Source organism: Eucalyptus grandis, chromosome 5 (genome assembly GCF_016545825.1).
Source record: "Eucalyptus grandis isolate ANBG69807.140 chromosome 5, ASM1654582v1, whole genome shotgun sequence".
NCBI classification, from domain to species: Eukaryota; Viridiplantae; Streptophyta; class Magnoliopsida; order Myrtales; family Myrtaceae; genus Eucalyptus; species Eucalyptus grandis.
The window spans coordinates 49,602,729-49,630,174 of record NC_052616.1 but is presented as its reverse complement, the minus strand read 5'-3'; the positions used below and the strand labels follow the sequence as shown (position 1 = coordinate 49,630,174).

Sequence of the window (27,446 nt, the reverse complement as noted above, 5' to 3'; positions counted from 1 at the left end):
CTTTTGTTTTTTTTTCTTATTTCAATAATATAAATTTTACGCATTTACCAAATGCATTTAAATGCTTAGATATTCGTCCAAAGAACAAAATAAGAAAAAACCATTTCATAACAAATATTAATTCCAATAACATAATAGTTACCAAATGCACCCTAAAAAGCTGAGTCACATGAATTCGCAACAATCAAATAAAGGTTATAAAGAAAAAAGTTGGCAATATGAAATAAGATTAACATTATGAAAAACTCCAAACCGATATTACCCGTGACAAATTTATCTCATACTAACAAATATATTTGTAATAAATTTACCATCAATAAATTTCCTTTAAATTGGATTAATATCATGAAAAACCACAAATTGATATATTTATGACAAACGGAGAGTAAATTCCTAAACTAGTATATCCGTCAACTATCACATATTATCTAATTTAGCAATTTGCTAGAAAATTTAACAAAAACTATCAAATGGTAAACTTATCACAAGTATACCAATTTGGGTAAAGTAAATTTGTTATAGCTGTACCAAATTTAGATTTTCTATGGTATTAACCCTATTAAGTAAGAGTAAAGTAATTGTATAAAAGTTGGTTAAGTACTCAAACTAAGTTAGAGTTTGTACCTCTAAATGGTTGTTACGTTAGTAAGACAAAAAAACGTTTGAAATTTGAAAACAATAAAAGTACTATTTTTTTTGTCAAGACAATCAAATAAATATTGGCACGTTAATCAAATATAAACGGAAATCAATCAAAAGAGTCTGTAAATCACTCAAATTAGGGTTAAGTTTGTAAGTTACTAAAATTATGGTTTATAATTTGATGTAAGAGTTCGTAACCTTAAAACAAAATAGGCTACGAAATTAAAAGTTAATAATTTGAAAACAATCAGAAAAAAATTGGATAAGTTACTCTACTGGGGATGTTTGGTAAGTCTTTCAAAGTACAAGTGGAAATTTGATATGAGAGTGGTGATATAACTCTAAAACTACAAACTATGTCAGTAAGTTTTGGTAAAATATTATAAACCTGTGTTATTCACTGAGGTCTACATTATTAGCTACTTTGTAAGACAGACACATTGCAACTTCATGAAACAATGTTAAAGCTGAGCTAAAAGTTTCCATTTAAACAAACAGAAAGGGAATTTTTATTTCAAATTTTTCGCTGGTCGTTGCATTCAATCACATCTCCTGTAAATGTTAAGCTAAAATACAAAACCGAGAAAGAGAAGTCGCCGATGGTGATGAAATGATCAGGATAAAGGCACACGTTTAGACGGACATCCTTGGGAAGGACATCTAAGAACGACCTCCGTGCTTGGACAACACTTTGGGTGCGACAGAAGAATCCGGGCCACTTCAACTGCTTGGGATGATTCGGAATTGGTACTATTGATCAATATTTTGTCCAGACAGTAGTGCATTCTGGAGGAGAAACTTGAGAAGGGAAAGAACAGATTCCCATAACAGCAAATTGGCACCGCGATCAACAATCTCAACCTGCTTGAGATGGATCAAACACTGGTGGATCCTCCACTTTGCAGAATTCCAAAATTCTTCTCCAGCAGAGTTGTGACGGCCTACACCCTCCGCATTGAACTTAACCTGCAGATATAGAACATCATGACTAAGGAGGGATACATATTCAGAACTAGATGAGACCAATATCGAGGTTTGCAGTATAAAATAGCATTTACTACAACAAGAGATATATAAATCTATTGAGAATCCAAAATGTCAATTAAAAGGTCAGAGGTACAAAAATGATTTTCAATAACGAGAAGAAAAGAAATGACAGGTTGTATGCGGGCTAAGGCTAAAAATCACAATCTAAATATGTTCAAACAAAGCTGGTGTTAAATTAAACCAAATGAACTGAAAGGGTTCTAGCAGTTAAGTACCGCAGAATTGAGTGTGTGAATCGTTTGTAAGAATAACTTCTCCAAGTGCCGCGTGCTTTCGAGTATTTTCACTATAGCTGGAACTCCCTCGTGGTCTGCTGTGCCGAGTAATATCAGATGCTGACATTGTAAGGATGGAAGAAACACTTCTCTCACCTCCATCAACGACAGCACCTAAGCACATCGTTGTGGTAGAAGAAGCAGAAACTGATCATCTTTACTTTCTTCAAGCACTAAAGAAGATCAAACATAAGACATGCTTGAAATTCCAACGACCTCTCACAATAGCAGACAAACCAAAGGAATGAGCAAACAAGGACATCATATTTTAGCCTTAACCAAGTGAATGTAATGCTGGACCCATAAATGCGATAACAGGTTACGATGTGTAAAGTTTTACTACGACAAGGAAAAAAGGCCTCATTCACAGAAAATTCCATTGAAGTTTAATAGGATAACAATGTTTGTTTGAAATAACAATTTATGAGCACAGTATCATCAAGCACCGATAGGCAATACAAAAGGAAGAATGTGTAATGTATGCCCACAACTTCAACCAGAAATAACAGGGCTAAAAAAATCAGCTCGCACCTGAAGGCACCAGCTCCCCATCACTAATTTCGTCACATGATGCAGCCTCTTGAGAAGCCCCATGACAAGATCCCCATGAGCCTTAACCTTGTCGAGTGCGAAACTTTCCATTTCGAAATTTAACTCAGCCTCAATCAAGGAAGATACTTCATCTAGACTGAAGTCTCCCCCCTGAGAATTGCCCAATAGGCGCAATTTGAGAAGATGAGGAGCCCAAATTTTCAACATCAAACCTTGATCAGGACGAAACTCATGAGAATCAATCACCAACTCTCTAAAGCTTTTTGATTCAACCATTATGTGCTTGACGCCCCGGCAACTTTTCAACTCAAGGAACTCTAGAACAGGGCTGCCACTAAAAACTCTCACCATTCCCTCATCGTTTAACTCCGCATATTCAATGCGCAATATCTTCAGCGAACACCAATTCACAGCACTTAACACCGAAAAACAGCATTGGGACACGCACAAACTCACTAGCGTGGTGCAGAGGAACAAGATTTGCGGCAATGCATAAATGTTGTAACGCCAATAATGTGGGGTTATCGATACCTCTTCGACGTCATGCTTGATAGCAAACTCGAGCCACGTATCAAGACTCGACTGCATGAAGGCATGACAAGGAGCATCAAAGAGGAATCTTTTCACCTGAACTGCAGTGCAGCGTAACAGCACTGAGTCGACAAAAGCAATGAAGCTCTTCAGATTCGAGCTACTGCCAGGGGGCAGAGAGAAACTCATGTACTGATTAGAGGTCCAAGTGGAACGCCATTGCTTGGACAAGACGCTAGTTTTGACGGCATCTTTTGTAGTCAAGAAGGAGAAAATATGAACGATTATGTCATTGGGCAATTTGCTGATGTAATCCACTGGATTCTGGGTTTCATTTTGATTGGAAGGAGGTAATCGTGCACGTTTCTGATGGCGAAGTCCATTGTTGATACTGGCCATGGATAGAGGAGTCTTCAAGATTTTGCCTTTGCCTGCTGATAATGATGAAGAGTAAGGTTGGCAAGAAATGTGAGGAGATGACTATATAAACTCTGATCAGCACAAAAGGAAATTAACTAAACCCCAAAATGTCTTCTGGCATTTCTTCAAGAAAAAAAAATTGAAGAGCAAACAGAGAGAGCTTGTGAAGGATAGAGATCTAAAACCCTAGAGAAAAGCTTGAGGCTACTTAGGCTCTTCATGGGAACATTTCTATTCCTCTGTTTTTTTGTTCTTTTGCTTTCTAAAATAGAAAAAGAACAAAAATCAATTTGGTAACGTCAGTTAATTTTTTTTTTATTTTTTATTTTTGGTAAAAGGTAAGAAATAACGTCAGTTAATTTTTCTAAGTGGTCAGGGAATAGATTTGTAACAGAAGTAGAAAAAAGTAGCTTCTTATTTTTAGAAACAATTTCTAGAAATAAGTTATTTTCTTTCTTTGCTTTTTGTTCTTTTCTTCTTCCTCACCACCCGCCAGCGGCTGGTGGAGAAAGAAGAAGAGAGGGAAAAAAAATATATCAAAAAAATATCAAAAAAATATCACAAAAATATCAAAAAATATTAAAAATTAAAATATATTTTACATCACAAAAAAAACTTGTACGTTCTACTAAACGCATTCATGTTCTTTTTCTATTCTAATAATAGAAATTTTTCAGTTACCAAATGCATTGTTTCACTCAGAAACTATTCCGGAGAGTAGAAATAAAAAAAATAAAAAAAAACTATTTCTGAAAAAAATTGTTCTCAGAAACAGAAATGTTACCAAACACATCATTAGGGAATGGAGACGGTTGAAGAGAGTCAAAAATTTAAAGAGCAAGAGAGTGACAAAGTCCACTAAAGTGTAATAATTTGCAGAGAAAATTGCCCAAGAGGAAGAGGCAAGAGAGAAAACAAGGAAGAGAGAGAGAGAGAGATTTGATTTGGAGTGGAGGCAGACTTATTTGATTAATGGGCTGGCCTGACCAGGCGGAAGCAAAGGAAAAATTATTCTGAGTATTCCAAACCAACTACTGTTGACCTGCTTGAGGCTGATCCACAGCTAAGGCATTAGGAATTGGTTGGCTTTGGCTTTGAATTTGTGGATGGATAACTCGAGATAACATACAAAATCTACATGTTAGTGAATCAAAAAAACTTATCAATACATGCATAGCAGCATTAACTGCAAATAGCACAAGAAGATGAAAGGAATGAGGGATAGATGCACACCGAGGACAACCTTTAGCGCCCTATGTAATTACTCCAACTTGAAACTTTCTGAGCAAGCGATTCTAGATGGATAATGGATATGCAAAAAACGACAAAAAATTACTCTCTTTTTCTTGTCAGCAAGTACTAAATAAAAATCTTTGTGAAGTGCATGTACTTGAATTAATCTTGAAATATTAAAGAAAACAAAAACATAAAGAGAAAAGTGAATCATCTTTGGCAAGCATGCATCCTCCAAGGCCATCAGAGAGAGTCACTTCTAAAAAAGAAAATTTGAGACAAAGAAGTGGGAGGAAGTTACAAAAGATGCAAACATATGGCCCTTTCTAGTTAAAATGAAGCTTGCTACCACGCTTTGAAAAACTTGAACTTCACAAATGCATATCTGATTCTTTGAAGAAAAAAAAAAAAAAAAACAAAGATCTACCCATTTTTAAATCAATAGGTTTCAAATGAAACAAAGAAATTCAAATGTGCCACTGCCCATGGTATAAATGTGCATTTGAGGTTACAAATAAGGAAGATTGGAAAAAGAAATTAACTTCAGGGTAGAAAATCGAAATCCCCCCAACCGGTTGTAGTGGGTATACAAATGTGTACTATATAAAGCCCCAAAAAAGGACAATTCCAGGGCCAATTCCTATTTTTGTCATGCTAATGTGCTTGAACTCCTAAAACTTTCTATTCATGCATTTAAGTCAAAACAAATTTTGAACAGTCAATGCACTTGAGTCATTTCGTTCACTCGTCAATTTTTAGGGGACGGAAGATGCCACATGACTTCTTTTATTATCTTTTAATCCAACGTGGCTGTTAATAAAAAAAAAATGCCACGTAGATTTTTTTTTTTTTTTTTTCGGTAAAATGCCACGTAGATTTTCCGTCAACTAAAACCTAAAAGAGCTAACTAATGAGCAAAAGTGGACGACTGTCAAAAATTTTAGGACTCCTGCTGTAGTCCCCCAAAAACAATATACCAAAAAAGGAAAATAGTAGAAGTACATAAATGAAAATACGTGTAAGAAGAATTATACATATCTGTAAATATATAAAGGGATAACAAAACGGAAATTTTAACTCCTACATCAATGGTATCAAGTAACAGGGACTCAAGTTGTACCCGAGTCCTCACAGCTATTCCCAGCAGTGTTAGATGGCAGCGCATAAGGTCTGGTATTCTGAGCCTTTGTCTCCATTGTCAACATCTTCAAAGATATCTTCCTTAAATAATCGGACTAAAAGGGAAAGGAAGCAGAAATCATTAAATTACTTCATAACAGACCAAACAAATTAAATAATCAAATTAGAAAGAAAATGAAGCAGATATCAATTTAAAACTGCAACTTAAAACTTAAGTACAATATCACAGCACTGAGCAAACCTGATCTCACTGGTGCAAAGCTATATTTTAATATTTAAACAGTTCCAGTTACCATATAAATGCACAAATCATAGAAATTCTTGACAGATTATAAGAATAAAAAAAAGCTTCTAAAAGATTTTTAAGCAAAAGCGTATCCAGTTTGTTTATGCATCCTCTATCCACATAGAAACTTCACACAAAATAAGCAAGCACTAGCTCCAAGAGCCACTTCATAAAAAGCAATTAAAGACAAGAGCAAAGAGAATGAGATGCACGTAGTGGACATGGACATCAAATAATACCTGGCTTGTTGCAGCAGTGTAAAAATTTCCCTCAATCCTCAAGGCAATTTTATTGAGTTCTTGAAAACCTTCTCGATTAGAAACAGGATGATGTCTCAGCAAAGTCTCCAATCTGCGTTACCAAAAAGAGACTTGCACTTCAGCTGAAATTATTTCTGGCCAATAATTTTTTTTCTCAAAGATAAATAAGATTTCATCAAGAAGTACCGAGGGGGTACTTCCCCTACAAAAAGGCTTATAATAGAAGCCAAACAACATACAACATAATGCACAAAAGACTTTGTAGCATTTCCAACAAACTAGATGTATGAAATTGAACTTTCCTGCTATACCAAAAGTGAAGAAATGAGCCAAAAGACAAGAGGAATCATCTTAGCAATCTGTTTCTTTCCGACACACAAACTGAAAGTCCCTCTCCAAGCCCAAAGTTAATGTCACACTGTGCCTAAGGTCAATCAATTTACTCCTAAAATTGCAAAAACTGTAGCCCTAATCTTTCTGGTCCAGCTCCAATGTAAAAGTGAGCGGTTCATGTCCTCTCTTCTAGAGATTATCTGAAGTAAGAATACATCCCCAAGCAGCTTGCCAAGCAAAAAATGAAAGCTTCAAAGGAACCATGACTTTCCAAATACATTTCCATGGGACGAGTGTGCTCTGTTGTAATTGCAAGAGAGATCGGAATAGTAGGATTTGACAGAAAAAGTTCCAGAGGTACAACAATTCCACCGTAGCCTATCGTCCTCACATCTAACATTGCTCGATACAACCACTCAAAAAAATTTGAGAAGCTTCAGGCTTCTAATCTTGAGCCCTACGTAAGATATTACTTTACCACATTGTTTCTCCGTTGTCAGTCTTTCAACAATAGGCCACCCTAACTATCTAGTTTCTTGCTAGTGCACATGCATCCAGGAAGAAGTCTTTGAAAGCAGTGTCTCCATACCGGATGTCATCACGCAACATAGTATGCCTACCATTTCCCACTCTAATAGAAAGTCTGTATTTGAAAGCATCCCATCCTTACCTAATGTGCTTCTGAAGCCCGACCCCATGTGCTCCTCGACTAGGCTTTGTTATCCACTCTGAATCTTCCAAACCAAATTTTGCAACTAGTGCCATCCGCCAAGGGCTAGTTTTCTCCCCATTAAATCTCCAAAATCATTGTCAAAGCAAAGCTTTACATACAAGAACCAATGACTTTACCCCAAACTCCCCCATTAGAAATTGCTTGTGTTACAATACTCCTATCAACTAAACGAAATCCCGGATTATCATCCCGAAATCCCAGATTATCATCCCAGTGTCCCTGAAGAAACTTTTTTTGCATGCTCTTGAGTCTTTTTGCCACTGAAATAGGGATTGGAAACAAAGAAATAAAGTAAACCAGAAGATTAAAAAGTGCAAGCTTCATCTACATAAGTCTACATCCCATGGACATATAAGCCATCTTCCACCTACTTAAACTCTTCTCAAATCTTTGTATCATCAGATTACACGCAGCTTTGGCTTTGTAAGTGCATCCCAGCTGCAACCACTACTCCCAGACATTTCTTGCAAATTTACATTCTCGCCCACAGGAATTATTTCTTTCTTTTCCCAAATTCACTTTCAGTCCTGAGACAGCCTCAAAACATAACAGTATGCCTCTAAGTGTAAAATTTGTTTGATGTCATCCTCCAAGAAAAATATGACATCATCCGCAAATGAAAAAAGAGATATGGAATCTTCATTACAAGCATTGTCAATTGTGAAACCACCAATCTAACCTTCGTCAGTAGCTTTAATCAGCATCTTGCTCAGCACTTTCGAAACCAAACACAAACAACAAAAGTGACAGAGGACTGCCTTAAATCTGTAGAATACTTGAAGAGACCTCTTGGACTGCCATTCGCCATAACCAAGAAAATCAGTGAAGAAATGCATTTCGAAATCCATCTCCACCGTTGTTCACCAACACAAACAACAAAAGAAGAAATACATTCTTCTTTACACATACATTACTCCCATGATCCCTGATCATAGGCCTCCTCCATGTCCAATTTGCAAAGCACTCCTGCTTTTCTTTCCTCAAGACCATTGGCAGTAAGAATAGCATCCAATATTTGACGAGCTTCCACAAAACGATCTTGAAAAGATCCCACCAGGTGAGCTAGAACCTTTTCAAATGACCAGCAAGAACTATGGCAAAAATCTTATAGATGCTACCGACCAAGCTTATAGGCTGAAAATCCTTAACATTTGGCGCACCAGGCTCCTTAGGAATGAGAATTAAGAATGTACAATTAAGATTATCTACAAACTTGCCCCCTACTCTGGAACTCCTTTAGAAGGTCATTGCTAACAATCTCCAATTCTCGTGAAAATTTTAAACGTAAATTTATCAGGACCTAGTGCCTTATCTCCATTACACTCCACGATTGCCCTTCTAATCTCTTCCCCCTGGAAAGGCATTTGCAGCATCTCAACCATATTGGGATCAAGAGAAGCCTCCATTTCCGGTCTCTCAAAACATCTCTCCCTGAATGAATCAGCATAGAATTCTAGATAACCACACACTATGGCGTTTACATTTCAACAGCCATCCCAAAAACTTCCAACTTACTGAGGAAGTTATATCTTCAATGAGCATTGGCCATCTTTCAAAGGACTTTGTGTTTCTCTCATCATCATCAAGCTAAATCTCCCAAGAGATATGTCTCCAGGAGGTCTCTTCCATTTGAATCAACAACGCAAGAGCTCTTTAAATTCCATTCTCCTAAAATGCTCTTCCTCTATTAAAGTCATTTGGATCTCCTTATCCTTAAGCTCTTCAACTTCTTGAATTGTCTCTTTCATATTGTTTCCCATATTTCCAACCTTCTCATGACTTCATGTTTCAGAATATATCTTAGCCCCATGAGCTTTGAAGCAAAAGTGAAGCTGTCCTACACCCTGAAAGAACTATTCTTCCAGTAACTGATAACTACCTACTTGAAATCTTCTAGTTTGAGCCAAACACTCTCAAACTGGAAAGGAGTGGGGGCCCATTCAATAACTCTATTCTCTAACACAATTATATGGTGGTCTGAGGTCACTTGAGGTAACTTTTGACTTGAGTTTGGGTGATATCCTCCCGTGTTGTTGAAACTGAGAACCCATCAAAGCGTGAAAAGGATAGCCTCTCCCAGTCCCTGGACCAAGTATACTCCCAACCTACCAACAACAAGCCAATCAGGCAAAAGGTGTCTAAGATCTGCCAAAATTCCCTCATGCAAGCTATTTCAGTACCAATCCCATCCGGTTCATGTGGAAACAATACCACGTTGAACTCTCCCCGCACTCCCCATTTACTTTTAATATCAGAGAGCTAATCCCCGAAAGAACCCCTAGTGCTACCCACTCCAGGACCATACACCCCAGTAAACACCCACTCTTCCCCACTTCTGCACCACAAAACAGGCATGAGACACTAAATTGGCCCACTAAGCAATCTACTAAGTTGCCTGATTTCTCATTCTACATCACTACAATGCCACCACATGTTTGGAAGGTTGGTACTTCTTCCAACTACGACATCTAATTCCCCATATGCCTGTTTTACCAGGTTCTACAAGTGCATGGTAATCCATCCACCATTTCAAGTCCTCAATATAGAGGTATATCGACAATCTCCTCCATCTGGCATACTCCGTCACTCTTAACAAGTCCTCCTTTTCCACCTCTAACACAAGCTCAAAAGATTTTCGTTCCATAAAAAGCCCTTTTACCTTGTAGGTCTCTCACAACAAAACCAGCTTCAACAATCGCACGCAGCAAAGAAGATGAGAGGAAAAGTCTTCAACATCTCAGAGAAAGCAAACAACAATATAAAAGAAGAGGAAAAGAGCCTACATAGCCAATGGGTGCCGTCATCAATGGCTCGCCGGAGTTCAGGGTGGTCAATGGAGGTTAGGGAGGTCGCCAGATATAGAAAACAGAGAGGTCAAGGGCTGGAAGAGGGCCAGGAGTTGAGAGTGGGTACAAAAAGGATGAAAGTTCAGAAGAAATGTTTTGCCAGAGATGGTCACAAAATCCAGTGTATAACAGATGCGAAATTAAGTAATCCTAAAATAGCCATAAAATCCAATGGGTAATAGATAAAAGAATCCGGCACAAGTTGCATATTGTTCAACAAATTACAAATAGATTTCTCCCAGACGAGAAAGCAAACTGAGAAATGATTCAGAACAACACATACAAGAATTCACAAACCTATTTAATTTTGGCAATACCTAACCCACATGCATCGACAGCATCTCCTCCTATTACAAGTGGTATGGGTGGGAGTTCAAGCAATGCACCTCAAGGTAGGTGAAGATTAAGTTTTCTGTGGAAAACTTTTGGACCTTCAACCCCTACAACGACTATAGCGATGCTATTGAATTGGAAAGGGGAAAAACAAATTCAAGATTAATAGAGAATAACACAACTAACAAGCAATAAGATGCTTAAAAATCCTTAGGCTCTGGATAAGTAGATTTCTGTCACAAACATAATAGGCAATCATCCAGTAACTGTTCTCCTGCCAGAAAGGCAGATGCCCTTACCTCTGCGACTATGATAATCTACATACTATGGTAAACCCTCCTGCTTGTGTACAAAAATAGGAGATAATCCATTTCAATCAAGAAAGAAATACAACCATCTTCTTATCTTATATAATCAGCAATGTAACAAGAGCTACCGGCCTGCATACCCGCTAAATCCCATATTGAGACTTAACTAAACTATCCTAAGAGAAAAAAATTACAGCGAAAGCTACCTCAGAATTCATGTTGCGCCTCAACTAATAACATGACCATATTGTAAAACCATTACTTTAACATACTAAACCCTCGGCAATCGTCCCTAAGCAATGATCCATCATAAATTCCACATTTTCCCTACGATAACGATGAAACCCAAGCAAAGGAAAGAGCACTCACATCTTGTTGAGAATCCTCTGCCGTGCCTGGGGCGGCAGTTGAGCCCTCCAATCGTCCATGTCAAGCACAGCTCCAGCGCCATCCATCGTATCGACTCCTCAGAAACCTCAACAACCCACTGCCGCACGGGACTTAACACAAGCAATAAGCACCGATCAGCACACGCCCACCCGCCCCGCCCCCTCAATACAACCAACGCCGACTTCAAGAACCCAAGCCCACAGATCCTCCCACGTCCCCACGAGCCCTCGAAAACCCAGAAGAGACGGTCGATGATTCGACCGAATAGCGATGGGAAGAGAGAGAGAGAGAGGCGAGCTGAGAAGATTGGGCAAGACAAACCACCTGTTCAACGTTAGAAGCTAGCAAGGTGGTCGATGACTGGATACAAAAAGCAGAGCAAAGCAGAGGAAGAAAGAGAAGCAGGCTTCCCGTCGTCGATGCTTTGTCGCGCTGTTCGCGCTATCGGGTAGGGTGACGAGATGGATCGGTCACGAACTGGGCCCGATTCTATCTTAATAAAATAAAGATAAAATTAATTATAAAGGTTAATACTATTATAAACTTTAAACTAATACACTGTGACAAATTTACTTTTAATTAATTTTTATTAAATTTTATCATTAAATTGCTGAATTCGATGATACGTAATAATTGATAGGTATATTGGTTTGAAATTTTTAATTTATATTCGTCACATATATATAAATTTGTGATTTTTCGTGATATTAATTCAATTTAATAAAAATTAATTGAGGGTAACTATGTTATAAATGTATCAATTTAGGATTTTTGATAATTAAAATTTAATTTGAGACAAATTTATCACTTATGTATCAATTTTAGATTTTTATGGTATTAACCTTTAATTTTAATGTCGCGACCACTACCAAGTCAAATCTGTGGAACCGAAGAGTGGGAGACAGACAAAGAGTCAGGTCTAGAAGAATGTAGAAGTTCTTATGAAGAATGAAGAGAGCCTTGTTTATAAGGTGAGTTGGATTCATAATATACCCATTTAAATTGATTCATTTTATAGACAAAAAAAAAAAAAATTGATTTGTTTTGGGCTTTTCATTTTAAAACCCATTATGCTAGGCCGGCTAAAAATGAGGTGGCCCATGAATCATTTCAATAAATTTGGGTTAAATGACGACTTTATAAGGCAAATTTTGCCTCAAATCAAAATGATTTCTCTTTTTTATTTTACTACACGGAGATCTTTCAAATTTCTATTCAATTTGAAAATATGCATCGAGCCAACAAGAGCGTAAAAATGCAAAGCATATATTCCAAAGGTTGAACTAGATTGAGCAATATGTAATGGGTTCACGGGAAAATTGTCCAAAAAGTTATAAACGATTATACTTTTGTCAATTTAGTTATAAACATTTTAACTTTGTCAATTTAGTCCTAAACATTTTCACTTCTTAATGATTTAGTCTATACGGCCAATTTTGGCCGAAAAATGTTGATGTGGCACTAGTAGTGCCAAGTGGGATTGTTAGCGTTGACATTGACATTTTTAATAATATTTTAATATTTTTTTTTTAAATTATTATTATTATTTCCGTTTTTTTCTTTTCTTGGCCAAGCCAAAAAAGAAAAGGAAAAAAACATAAAAAATAATAATAATTCAAAAAATATTAAAATATTATTAAAAATTGTTCACGTCGTATTTTCAGTCAAAATTGGCAGCCGAATTGGCAAGAAGTGAAAAGGTTTATGACTGATTGTCAAAGTTAAAGGTTTATGACTGAATTGACAAAAATTCAATAGATTTAGAACTTTTTGGACAATTTTCCCTAGGTCCAAACACTTCTAACTCTGTTTATATTATATAATAACATATGCAATTATCTCTATATAATAAAAATGAATGCAAAGGAGGATTTAATATCAAAATTTTACCATTAAATGCCATAAAATATCCTTTGGTGCATTACAATCTTGTAATATTGATTAAGAGGCGAAATCCTCTCCTTTTATATATAATTAAGGCCAGTGCCGAGAGAATTCTCGCTTTTGTGATCGTCATGTGACACAACTTTTTTCATCTACATTTGCCACATGGCAAAACACATGACATTATTTTGCCATGTGGCCCGAATTTGACTAGTAAGCTTTTTAGCTTATTTATTTATCATCTCTTAACTTTTATGTTTAATTTAAATGTCAGAACGTGGATAAAGCAACAGTTACAGAAAATTTGTTTTTTCTTGAATTTAAAATTGGAAAAATGGATAAATTAGAGAAAGTGTCTTCAAATATAAATGAAATATTTTTTTATTTCAACAAATTCTCTTTAACCAATAAAAAAAAAGATAGAATAAAACAAAAATAAAAAAATATATTCTCTGCTAAATTAGTTTGCATCTTAAAACTCTCTTTCTCCCCAAAAAAATCTATGAATTCCTTTGTCATTTTCAGCATGCATAAGAGTGTGCTCTTTCTGGTTTTCTCCGCATAGTATAAAGCAAATCAAAGGCCGTTTCCAAACAAAAGTAAATTCCATGAAAACCCATGTAGGTTGTAAAGATAAATCACAATCACTCAATACCGAATGATGTCCAAATCGCCATCCAAATGTAAAATACGATTAAAACAAGATAATTTCTTCAATTTTTAATATTTTTAAATTAGAATATGAATCTTTCTAATCATAGAATAATTTAAGATTATTTTTGTAAACTGACAAAATTATTTTATAATTATGTTTCTATTAGACACACTTCATTTGTTTTTACATTCTTTTAATGCGCAAAATGTGTGCTCTTTCTCTCATCAAACGCAATTAACATCAAAGCTTTGAAAATATAGCCAGTGAGATGAAGTCTTATTAGCCAGGCTTCGAGGAAATACTCATTGCTAGGGCAAGCAGAAATTAATACCGCAGACAAACTCCTTCGTACAATAATCCTATAGCTATCCCCTAAATAAAATGATCAAATTTGCAAAAGATTGAGATGATCATGTACATCTATCTCTTCCCGAGAAGTTATAGGTTCATAGATACCACAAGGTGGGACTCATTTTTTTGTTTATACATATAAAAGTTGATAAGTTATCACAAGAGTCGGAATCATATACTTCATTTTTCCTTTTTCTCTTTGTCAGAACATCATAATAAATATTGATAGGTTACTCAAATAAGAATTGACCAACAAAAAAAAAATAAAAAATTGACAACCTAAATCTAGTAATAAATAATTGAGAAAATCCTCTTAAACCGCTAAAATTAAGGTTGGCAATTTGATATAAGAGTTGTTAAATTCAAAACATTAGTAAGTTATGCAAATAGATAAGTTACTTATTATGAAATAATTTTGAAACAATCAAATGTGCTCTTATTTATTATAAAGATAATCGTAAGTCGCACAAATGAAAAAACTTAGATAAATCAAACGGGTAGAAGTTAATAACCTTAAACTAGTTGGTAACTTATTAGAAAAAAATTGGCAAGTCAGTTAAATTAAGATCGGTAATTCGATAAAAACTTTAGCTTGAAAATGTTAGTATCTATTGGAGATAAAATTTGGTAATTTGGAAACAATGAACTAAAGGTTACGAAGAAAAAAGTTGATGATACAAAGTGAAGGTAAAGCAATCGTATAAAAGTAGGTTAATTATTCAAATTAAGGCCATTAATTTGGTATCAAAGTTAGTAGTTTGATATAAGAGTTTGTACCTCTAAATCGTTGTTAAATTATTTACGCAAATAAATGTTTTAAATTTTAAAACAATATAATAATGCGCTTTTGTCGGCACAACCATGTAAACCAAATAAATATCTATAAGTCACTCAAACATAAATGGAAATCAATCACCAAAAAAAAAGTTTGCATGTCACTCAAATTTGGGTTAAGTTTGTGAGTTACTGAAATTATGGTTTATAATTTTATGTAAGAATTTGTTAATTTAAAACATAATAAGCTACTAAATTAAAAGTTAATAATTTGAAAACAACCACAAAAATATTGATAAGTCAATCCAATACGATTTGGTATCTTCAAATTATTTGGTAACTTGAATGGTGATGGTTGGTAAATCTTTCAAATTAGAATTAGTAGTTCGATACCAGAGTGGAGATATAACTCTAAAACTGCAAATTATGCAAATAAATTTTGATAACTTATTGCAAAAGTTGAAAATTCGGAAATAATCAAATAAAAATTAGTATTTTTTTTTTGGTAGAAAAATGTTAGTAACTTAATCACAACCTTTTACCAACAAACTTGTTCTTTTATGACAGATAAATCCTACAACCATAATCCAACTCTTGTACTTCCATGAATCTTTGAGTGAGATTGTGGCTTCTTCTAGTTCAGTGCACACAGAGAGTATATTTCAAAGGATAATGTGCTTCATAAAACTTTTGGAATGTTGGTACAAGGCAAGAGTGAGGGCTTGTGAACCTGTGCTGTTCATTTAGGTAATCAACCTTACTAGCTGCTTTTCGAGACTGACTTGTTGTAACTTCATGAAATAATATTAAGCTGAGCTAAAAGTTTCTAGTTGAACAAACAGAAAGGGAGTTTTTATTTCAAGTATCTTCGCTTGGCGTGGAATTTTGACTAATGGGGGGTGATGCACATTCCACGAAAGGAATAGCACTGCCTTGCTTTTGATACCAAGTTAGAATTTCTATCAATTTTGACACCAAAATAGATATGGAAAATCATAAGAAATATCCAAAGTATCTATGGGAGATACCTAAATATTTCTAACGCATTCAATCACATGTCCCGTGGATGTTAAGCCAAAACTCAGGGGTTAATGAAAACATCAGTACTTATGCACACGTTTAAACGAACATCCTTGGAACAGATACCTAAGAATGGCCTTCATGCTTGGAGAACACTTTGGGTATGATAGAAGAATCCAGGTCACTTCCAAGCAGCACCCATCTAGGCGATGTTGCTTGAGACCGATAAGGGTGACCCTCACCAGTCACTTGTGCCCGGTTGCCAGCCAATGTCAAAGTCCAATGATTGGCAGAGGAAGAAGGAAAAAGAAAAAGAATATATAAAATAAATATATATATTATATAAAATATATATTTATAAAATTATATTAAAATTAATTAAAAATTCAAAAAATTATTAAAAGATTTGTTCACGTAAATGCAAGCCGTGCTATATCAATACCAATAATTTCTTGTCAAAATTGACCGGATGGACTATATTGACAAATTTTTTAAAAGTTTTATAACTAAATTGGCCAAATTGAAAAGTTTATTACTAAATTGACACAAGTTCTATAGAGTTAGAACATTTTTGGTAATTTTCCCTTCATTATCTTCGAAAGTAAACTAAATAAGGATATTCAGTTCATTGATGACACCACGCAAGCATGCTATGCAATATCAGCTTTATATAGCATGCTTTCTCCCAGTAAGAGGACTGAAAGTTCTACCACCACAAAAAGAAAAGAAGAACGACACGTCAGAACGAATCGGTTAATTTGCGACAGGTACATACAATTACATCTCCTGAAAATGTCAAGCTAAAATTCAGGGGTACAAAAAGGAGAAAAAGAAGTCACCGGTGTTGACGAAATGATCAGGATTTACACAGACGGACATCCTTGGAAAGGATATCTAAGAATGACCTTGGCGCTTGGAGAACACTTTGGGTGCGACAGAAGAATCCGGCCCACTTCAAGCTGGGGTGATGGTTCAAATGCTTGGGATGATTTGGAATTGGTACTGTTGATCACTATTTTGTCCAGCCAAAGTGCATTCTGGAGGAGAAACTTGAGGAGAGAAAGAACAGGTTCCCATGCCAGCAGACTGGCACCGCCATCAACAATCTCAACATGCCTGAGATGCATCAAACACTGATAGATCCTCCACTTTACCAAATTCCAAAATTCTTCTCCAGCAAAGACGCGACAGCCTGCCCTCTCCGCCTTCAACCCAATCTGCAGATGTAGAACATCATGACTAATGAGGAGATACACATTTGGAACTAGATGAGACAAATATCGAGCTTTGAGAGTATAATATAGCATTTGCTACACCAAGAGAGATATAAATCTATTGAGAATCCAAAATGTCAATTAAATAGACAGGTACAAAAATTATTTTCAATCACAAGAAGAAAAGAAATGACAGGTTTATATGCAGCCCAAGGCTAAAATTCACAATCTGTATATGTGCAAGCAAATCCGGTGTTAAATTAACCCAGTGAACTGAGAGGGTTCTAGCAGTCGTGTACCGCAGAATTGGGTGTGCAAGTCGTTTGTATGAATAACTTCTCCAAGAGCCGCGTACTTTCAAGTATTTTCGCTATAGCCTCGGGAACTCCCTCATGGCCTGCTGCGCCGAGTAATATCAGATGCCGACATTTTAAGGATGGAAGAAACATATCTCTCGCCCCCATTAGCGACAGCGCCTAAGCACATCATCGTGGTGGAAGAAGCAGAAACTGATCACTTTACTTTCTTTAAGCACTAAAGAAGATTAAACGTAAGACATGCTTGCAATTCCCAAAACCTCTCACAATAGCCAACAGACCAAACGAATGAGCAAACAAGGATATCAGATTTTAGTCTTATCAAAGTCAATATAATGCTGGACCCATAAAGGTGATATCAGCTTAGGTGTGTAAAGTTCTTTTATGAAAAGGAAAAAAGCCTCATCCAGCAAACATCCCGTTGATAAGGTGAAAAAGTTTCTCTGAAATAACAATTTATGAGCATGGTATCATCAAGCACCAATAAACAATCTCACGATTTATCCTAAGCAAATGGCAGAATGTGTAATGCACGTCCGCAACTTGAACCAGGAATAATAGGGCTAAAGAATCGGCTCGCACCTGAAGGCACCAGCTTCCCATCACTAATTTCATGACATGATGCAGTCTCTTGAGAAGCCCCTTGACAAGATCGGCACGAGCCTTAACCTTATCGAGTGCACAAATTTCCATGTTAAAATTTAACTCGGCCTCAATCAAGGAAGATACTTCATCTAGACTAAAGTCTCCCCCTTGAGAATTGCCCAATAGGCGCAATTTGAGAAGATGAGGAGCCCAAATTTTCAACATCAAACCTTGACCAGGACGAAACTCATGAGAATCAATCACCAACTCTCTAAAATTTTTGATTCAACCATTATGTGCTTGACGCCCTGGCAACTTTTCAACTCAAGGAACTCTAGAACAGGGCTGCCACTAAAAACTCTCACCATTCCCTCATCGTTTAACTCCGCATATTCAATGCGCAATATCTTCAGCGAACACCAATTCACGGCACTGAACACCGAAAAACAGCATTGGGACACGCACAAACTCACTAGTGTGGTGCAGAGGAACAAGATTTGCGGCAACGCATAAATGTTGTAATGCCAATAATGTGGGGTTATCGATACCTCTTCAACGTCATGCATGATGGCAAACTGGAGCCACGTATCAAGACTTGACTGCATGAAGGCAAGGTAAGGAGCATCAAAGAGAAATCTTTTCACCTGAATTGCAGTGCAGCGTAACAGCACTGAGTCAACAAAAGCGATGAAGCTCTTGGGATTCCAGCTACTGCCAGGGGGCAGAGAGAAACTCATGTACTGATTAGAGGTCCAAGTGGAACGCCATTGCTTGGACAAGACGCTAGTTTTGACGGCATCTTTTGTAGTCAAGAAGGAGAAAATATGAGCGATTATGTCATTGGGCAATTGGCTGATGTAATCCACTGGATTCTGGTTTTCATTTTGATTGGAAGGAGGTAATCGTGCACGTTTCTGATGGCAAAGCCCATTGTTGATACTGGCCATGGATGGAGGAGTGTTCAAGATTTTGCCTTTGCCTGCTGATGATGATGAAGAGTAAGGTTGGCAAGAAACGTGAGAAGACGACTATATAAACTCTGATCAGCACAAAAGGAAATTAACTAAACCCCAAAATGTCTTCTGGCCTTTCTTCAAGAAAAAAAAAAATTGAAGAGTGAACCAAGAGAGCTTGTGAAGGATAGAGATCTAAAACTCTAGAGAAAAGCTTGAGGCTACTTAGGCTCTACATGGTAACATTTCTATTCCTATGTTTTTTTGTTCTTTTGCTTTATGGAATAGAAAAAGAACAAAAATCCATTTAGTAATGTCATTTAATTTTTCTAAGTGATTAGGGAATAGATTTGGAACAGAAGTAGAAAAAAGTAGCTTCTTCTTCCTAAAAACAATTTCTAAAAATACGTCATTTTCTTTCTTCTTCTTTTTTGTTCTTTTCTTCTTCCTCACCACCCGCCGCCCGCCAGTAAAGAAAGAAGAAAGGGAAAAAAATATATATATCAAAAAATTATTAAAAAGTTAAAAGAAATTTTACGTCGCAAAAAAACTTGTACGTCCTACCAAATACATTCATGTTCTTTTTCTATTCCGATAATAGATTCAGTTACCAAATGCGTTGTTTCACTCAAAAACCATTCCAGAGAGTAGAAATAAAAAAGAACTATTTCTGAAAATAAATTATTTTCAGGAACACTTTACCAAAAAAATTATTTTCAGGAACAGACATTTTTCCAAACGCATCCTTAGAGAATGGAGACGGTTGAAGAGAGTCAAAAATTTAAAGAGCAAGAGAGTGACAAAGTCCACTAAAGTGTAAGAATTTGCAGAGAAAATTGCACAAGAGGAAGAGGCAAGAGAGAAAATAAGGAAGAGAGAGAGAGAGAGAGAGAGAGAGAGAGAGATTTGATTAGGAGTGGAGGCAAGACTTATTTGATTAATGGGCTGGCCAAACCAGGCTGAAGCCAAGGAACAATTATTCTGAGTATTCTGAACCAACTACTGTTGACCTGCTTGAGGCTGATCCACAGCTAAGGCATTAGGAATTGGTTGGCTTTGGCTTTGAATTTGTGGATGCATAACTCGAGATAACATACAAAATCTACATGTTAGTGAATCAAAAAAAAAAAAAAAAGATCAATACATGCATCGCAGCATTAACTGCAAATAGCACAAGAAGATGAAAGGAATGAGGGATAGATGCACACCGAGGACAAACTTTGGAGCACTATGTAATTACTCCAACTTGAAACTTTCTGAGCAAGCGATTCTAGATGGATAATGGATACGCAAAAAAAGATAAAAATCTTACTCTCTTTTTCTTTTCAGCAAGTACTAAATAAAAATCTTCGTGAAGTGCATGTACTTGAATTAATCTTGAAATCTTACAGAAAACAAAAACATAAAGAGAAAAGTGAATCATATTTGGCAAGCATGCATCCTCCAGGGCCATCAGAGAGAATCACTTCTAAAAAAGAAAATTTGAGACAAAGAAGTGGGAGGAAGTTACAAAAGATGCAAACATATGGCCCTTTCAAGTTAAAATGAAGCTTGCTACCACTCTTTGAAAAACTTGAACTTCACAAATGCATATCTGATTCTATGAAAGAAAAAAAAAAACAGAGATCTACCCATTTTTAAATCAATAGGTTTCAAATGAAACAAAGAAATTCAAATGTGCTACTGCCCATGTTATAAATGTGCATTTGAGGTTACAAATAAGGAAGATTGGAAAAAGAAATTGACTTCAGGGTAGAAAATCGAAATCCCCCCAACCGGGTTGCAGTGGGTATACAAACGTGTACTATGTAAAGCCCCAAAAAAGGACAATTCCAGGGTCAATTCCTATTTTTGTTATGCTAATGTGCTTGAACTCCTAAAACTTTCTATTCATGCATTTAAGTCAAAACAAACTTTGAAAAGTCAATCAACTTGAGTCATTTCGTTCACTCGTCAATTTTAAGGGGACAGAAGATGCCACATGACTTCTCTTATTATCTTTTAATCCAACGTGGCCGTTAATTAAAAAAAAATGCCACATAGATTTTGTGTCAACTAAAACCTAAAAGAGCTAACTAATGAGCAAAAGTGGACGACTGTCAAAAATTTTAGGACTTAAGTGCACAAAATGAAATTTTTAAGACTCAAGAGCTCTATCATAAAATAATTTTAGGACTCTTGCTGTACGTCCCCCAAAAACAATATACCCAAAAAAAAAATAGTACAAGTACATAAATGAAAATACGTGTAAGAAGAAATATACATATCTGTAAATATATAAAGGGATAACAAAACAGAAATTCTAACTCCTACATTAATGGTATCAAGTAACAGGGACTTAAGTTGTACCCGAGTCCTCACAGCTATTCCCAGCAGGGTTAGATGGCAGAGCATAAGGTCTGGTACTCTGAGACTTTGTCTCCATTGTCCATATCTTCAAAGATATCTTCCATATATAATCGGACTAAAAGGGAAAGGAAGCAGAAATCATTAAATTACTTCATAACAGACCAAACAAATTAAATAATCAACTTAGAAAGAAAATGAAGCAGATATCAATTTAAAACTGCAACTTAAAACTTAAGTACAATATCACAGCACTGAGCAAACCTGATCTCACTGGTGCAAAGCTAAATTTAAATATTTAAACAGTTCCACTTACTATATAAATGCACAAATCATAGAAATTCTCAACAGATTATAAGAACAAAAGAAAGGTTCTAAAATTTTTTTAAGCAAAAGCGTATCCAGTTTGTTTATGCATCCTCTATCCACATAGAAACTTCACACAAAATAAGCAAGCACTAGCTCCAGAGCCACTTCATAAAAAGCAATTAAAGATAAGAGCAAAGAGAATGAGATGCACGTAGTGGACATGGACATCAAATAATACCTGGCATGTTGCAGCAGCGTAAAAAGTTCCCTCAAACCTCAAGGCAATTTTATTGAGTTCTTGCAAACCTTCTCGATTAGAAACAGGATGATGTCTCAGCAAATACTCCAATCTGCGTACCAAAAGAGACTTGTACTTCAGCTGAAATTATTTCTGGCCAATAATTTTTTTTCTCAAAGATAAATAAGATTTCATCAAGAAGTACCGAGGGGGTACTTCCCCTACAAAACGGCTTATAATAGAAGCCAAACCACATACAAAATAACACATAAAAGACTTTGTAGCATTTCCAACAAACTAGATGTATGAAATTGAATTTTCCTGCTATACCAAAAGTGAAGAAATGAGCCAAAAGACAAGGAGAGGAATCATCTTAGTAATCTGTTTCTTTCCGACACATGAACTGAAAGTCCCTCTCCAAGCCCAAAGTTCACATCACACTGTGCCTAAGGTCAATCAATTTACTCCTAAAATTGCAAAAACTGTAGCCCTTATCTTTCTGGTCCAGCTCCAATGTAAAAGTAAGTGGTTCATGTTCTCTTCTTCAGTCTTGCACAAAAAGAACCTTTTGGCCAGTATTTTCCCTCTCTTCTAGAGATTATCTTAAGTAAGAATACATCCCCAAGCAGCTTGCCAAGCAAAAAATGAAACCTTCAAAGGAACCATGACTTTCCATATACATTTCCATGGGAAGAGTGTGCTCTGTTGTAATAGCAAGAAGAGAGATCGGAATAGTAGGATTTGACAGAAAAAGTTCCAGAGGTACAACAATTCCACCATAGCCTATCGTCCTCACATCTAACATTGCTCGATACAACAACTCAAAAAAAATTTGAGAAGCTTTGGGCTTCTAATCTTGAGCGCTATGTAAGATATTACTTTACCACATTGTTTCTCCGTTGTCAGTCTTTCAACAATTGGCCACCCTAGCTATCTAGTTTCTTGCTAGTGCACATGCATCCAGGAAGAAGTCTTTGAAAGCAGTGTCTCCACACCAGATGTCATCATGCAACATAGCATGCCTACCTTTTCCCACTCTAATAGAAAGTCTGTCTTTGAAAGCATCCCATCCTTACCTAATGTGCTTCTGAAGCCCGACCCCATGTGCTCCTCGACCAGGCTTTGTTATCCACTCTGAATCTTCCAAACCAAATTTTGCAACTAGTGCCATCCTCCAAGAGCTAGTTTTCTCCCCATTAAATCTCCACAATCCTTGTCGAAGCAAAGCTTTACATACAAGAACCAATGACTTTACCCCCAACTCCCCCATTAGAAACTGCTTGTGTTACAATACTCCTATCAACTAAATGAAATCCCGGATTATCATCCCAATATCCCTGAAGAAACTTTTTTTGTATGCTCTCCAGTCTTTTTGCCACTGAAATAGGGATTGGAAACAAAGAAATAAAGTAAACCAGAAGATTAAAAAGTGCATGCTTCATCTACATAAGTCTACATCCCATGGACAAATAAGCCATCTTCCACCTACTTAAACTCTTCTCAAATCTTTGTATCATCAGATTACACGCAGCTTTTGCTTTGTAAGTGCATCCCAACTGCAACCCTAGTACTCTATAGGTATGCTGGCAAACTTATAATCACTACTCCCAGACATTTCTTGCAAATTTACATTCTCGCCCACAGGAATTATTTCATTCTTTTCCCAAATTCACCTTCAGTCCTGAGACAGCCTCAAAACATAACAGTATGCTTCTAAGTGTAAAATTTGTTTGATGTCATCCTCCAAGAAAAATATGACGTCATCCGCAAATGAAAAAATAAATATGGAATCTTCATTACAAGCATTGTCAATCGTGAAACCACCAATCTAACCTTCGTCAGTAGCTTTAATTAGCATCTTGCTCAACACTTTCAAAACCAACACAAACAACAAAAGTGACAGAGGACTGCCTTAAATCTCTAGAATATTAAGAGACCTCTTGGACTGCCATTCACCATAACCAAGAAAATCAGTGAAGAAATGCATTTGAAATCCATCTCCACCAACAAAAATGACAAAAGAAGAAATACATTTTTCTTTACACATACATTACTCCCATGATCCCTGATCATAGGCCTCCTCCAGGTCCAATTTGAAAAGCACTCCTACTTTTCTTTCCTTGAGACCATTGGCAGTAAGAATAGCATCCAATGTTTGACGAGCTTCCACAAAACTGTCTTTAAAAGATCCTACTAAGTGAGCTAGAACCTTTTCAAATGACCAGCAAGAACTATGGCAAAAATCTTATAGATGCTGCCGACCAAGCTTATAGGCTGAAAATCTGTAACATTCGTTGCACCAGGCTCCTTAGGAATGAGAATTAAGAATGTATAATAAAGATTATCTACAAACTTGCCCCCTACTCTGTAACTCCTTTAGAAGGTCATTGCTAACAATCTCCAATTCTCGCCAAAAATTTAAACGTAAATTTATCAGGACCTAGTGCCTTATCTCCATTACACTCCACGATTGCCCTTCTAATCTCTTCCCCCTGGAAAGGCATTTGCAGCATCTCAACCATAGTGGGATCAAGAGAAGCCTCCATTTCCGGTCACTCAAAACATCTCTCCCTGCATGAATCAGCATAGAATTCTAGATAACCACACACTCATGGCGTTTAAATGTTCAACAGCCATCCCAAAAACTTCCAACTTACTGAGGAAGTTATATCTTCAATGAGCATTGGCCATCTTTCAAAGGACTTTGTGTTTCTCTCATCATCATCAAGCCAAATCTCCCAAGACATGTCTCCAGGAGGTCTCTTCCATTTGAATCAACAGCGCAAGAGCTCTTTAAATTCCATTCTCCTAAAATGCTCTTCCTCTATTAAAGTCATCTGGATCTCCTTATCCTTAAGCTCTTCAACTTCTTCAATTGTCTCTTTCATATTGTTTCCCATATTTCCAACCTTCTCATGACTTCATGTTTCAGAATATATCTTAGCCCCTTGAGCTTTGAAGCAAAAGTGAAGCTGGCCTACACCCTGAAAGAACTATTCTTCCAGTAATTGATAACTACCTACTTGAAATCTTCTAGTTTGAGAAAAATACTCTCAAACTGGAAAGGAGTGGGGGCCCATTCAATAACTCTATCCTCTAACACAATTATATGGTGGTCTGAGGTCACTTGAGGTAACTTTTGACTCGAGTTTGGGTGATACCCTCCCATGTTGTTGAAACTGAGAACCCATCAAAGCGTAAAAAGGATAGCCTCTCCCAGTCCCTGGACCAAGTATACTCCCAACCTACCAACAACAAGCCAATCAGGCAAAAGGGGTCTAAGATCTGCCAAAATTCCCTCATGCAGGCTCTGTCTGTACCAATCCCATCCTGTTCATGTGGAAACAATACCACGTTGAACTCTCCCTGCACTCCCCATTTACTTTTAATATCAGAGAACTAATCCCCAAAAGAACTCCTAGCACTACCCACTCCAGGACCATACACCCCAGTAAACACCCACTCTTCCCCACTTCTGCACCACAAAACAGGCACGGGACACTAAATTGGCCCACTAAACAATCTCCTAAGTTGCCTGATTTCTCATTCTACATCACTACAATGCCACCACATGTTTGGAAGGCTGGTACTTCTTCCAACTACAACATCTAATTCCCCATACACCTGTTTTACCAGGTTCTACAACTGCATGGTAATCCATCCACCATTTTAAAGTCCTCAATATAGAGGTCTCCTCCATCTGGCATACTCTTGTCACTCTTAACAAGTCCTCCTTTTTGACCTCTAACACAAGCTCAAAAGATTTTCGTTCCACAAAAAGCCCTTTTACCTTGTAGGTCTCTCACGACAAAACCAGCCTCAACAATCGCACATGGCAAAGAAGATGAGAGGAAAAGTCTTCAACATCTTGGAGAAAGCAAACAACAATAGAAAAGAAGAGGAAAAGAGCCTACATAGCCAATGGGGGCCCTCATCAATGGCTCGCCAGAGTTCAGGGTGGTCAATGGAGGTTAGGGAGCTCGCCAGAGCTGGAAAACAGAGAGGTCAAGGGCTGGAAGAGAGTCAGGAGTTGAGAGTGGGTAAGAAAAGGATAAAAGTTCAGAAGAGATGGTTTGCGGGAGATGGTCACAAAATCCAGTGTATAACAGAGCTGAAATTACGTAATCCTAACATAGTCATAAAATCCAATGGATAGTAGATAAAAGAATCCCGTGCAAGTTGCATATTGTTCAACAAATTACGATTAGCTTTCTCCCAGATGAGAAAGCAAACTGAGAAATGATTCAAAAACACATACAAGAATTCACAAACCTATAAAATTTTGGCGATACCTAACCCACATGCATTGACAGCATCTCCTCCTATTACAAGCAGTATGGGTGGGAGTTCAAGCATTGCACCTCAAGGTAGGTGAGGATTAAGTTTTCTGTGGAAAACTTTTGGACCTTCAACCCCTACAATGACTATAGCGATGCTATTGAATTGGAAAGGGGAAAAACAAATTCAAGATTAATAGAGAATAACACAACTAACAAACAATAAGATGCTTAAAAATCCTTAGGCTCTGGATAAGTAGATTTCTGTCACAAACATAATAGGCGATCATCCAGTAACCGTTCTCCTGCCAGAAAGGCACATGGCCTTACCTCTGCGACTATGATAATCTAAATACTATGGTAAACCCTCTTGGTTGTGTACAAAAATAGGAGATAATCTATTTCAATCAAGAAAGAAATACAACCATCTTCTTATCTTATATAATCACCAATGTAACAAGAGCTACCGGCCTGCATACCCACTAAATCCCATATTGAGACTTAACTAAACTATCCAACGAGAAAAAAATTACAGCAAAAGCTACCTCAGAATTCATGTTGCGCCTCGACCTAGCAACATGACCATATTGTAAAACCATTACTTATTTAACATACTAAACCCTCGGCAATCGTCCCTAAGCAACCATCCATCATAAACTCCACATTTTCCCTACGAAAACGATAAAACCCAAGCAAAGGAAAGAGCACTCACATCTTGTTGACAATCCTCTCCCGTGCCTCGGGCGGCAGTTGAGCCCTCCAATCGCCCCTGTCAAGCACAGCTCCAGCGCCCCCGCCTACTCCACCACCGGGCGGCATCGCCCTCCGGTTAGCGTCATCCATCGTATCCACTCCTCAGAAACCTCAACAACAAACAGCCGCACGGGACTTAACACAAGCAATAAGCACCGATCAGCACACGCCCACCCGCCCCCTCAATACAACCAACGCCGACTTCAAGAACCCAAGCCCACAAATCCTCCCACGCTCCCACAAGAGCCCTCGAAAACCCAGAAGAGACGGTCGATGATTTGGCCGAATAGGAATGGGAAGAGAGAGAAAGAGAGAGAGACGCAGGCTGAGAAGATCGGGCAAGACAGACCATCTGTTTAACGTTAGAAGCTAGTTAACGAAGAAGATTCCCCGTCATTGACGCTTGGTCGCTTGGTTCGCGGTATGCGGTCGGGTCACGAA

At 37.1% G+C, this 27,446-nt stretch overlaps 1 protein-coding gene across 9 annotated transcripts; it reads right to left on the bottom strand.

Annotated features, from left to right (window-relative positions):
* Positions 1 to 1,127: 1,127 nt before the first annotated feature.
* On the bottom strand, positions 1,128 to 27,446 carry LOC104445337 (putative F-box/LRR-repeat protein At5g02700). 9 transcript variants are annotated; one of them, XM_039312127.1, is made up of 7 exons: positions 11,654 to 11,747; positions 11,309 to 11,439; positions 6,366 to 6,477; positions 5,821 to 5,935; positions 2,496 to 3,481; positions 1,905 to 2,078; positions 1,128 to 1,608 (listed from the first exon to the last, which is right to left on the bottom strand). In XM_039312127.1, the coding sequence occupies exons 2-7, from the start codon at positions 11,392 to 11,394 to the stop codon at positions 1,393 to 1,395; spliced, it is 1,689 nt and encodes a 562-aa protein (XP_039168061.1). In that variant the 5' UTR covers positions 11,395 to 11,439; positions 11,654 to 11,747; the 3' UTR covers positions 1,128 to 1,392. The 9 variants fall into 9 exon arrangements, with proteins under 9 accessions (XP_039168061.1, XP_039168059.1, XP_039168060.1 ...); XM_039312128.1 differs by lacking the exons at positions 1,128 to 1,608; positions 1,905 to 2,078; positions 2,496 to 3,481; ... (2 more) ...; positions 11,309 to 11,439; positions 11,654 to 11,747 and adding exons at positions 16,662 to 17,230; positions 17,527 to 17,703; positions 18,127 to 18,213; ... (2 more) ...; positions 21,976 to 22,087; positions 26,965 to 27,446; XM_039312129.1 differs by lacking the exons at positions 1,128 to 1,608; positions 1,905 to 2,078; positions 2,496 to 3,481; ... (2 more) ...; positions 11,309 to 11,439; positions 11,654 to 11,747 and adding exons at positions 16,662 to 17,230; positions 17,527 to 17,703; positions 18,127 to 18,213; ... (2 more) ...; positions 21,976 to 22,087; positions 26,965 to 27,446.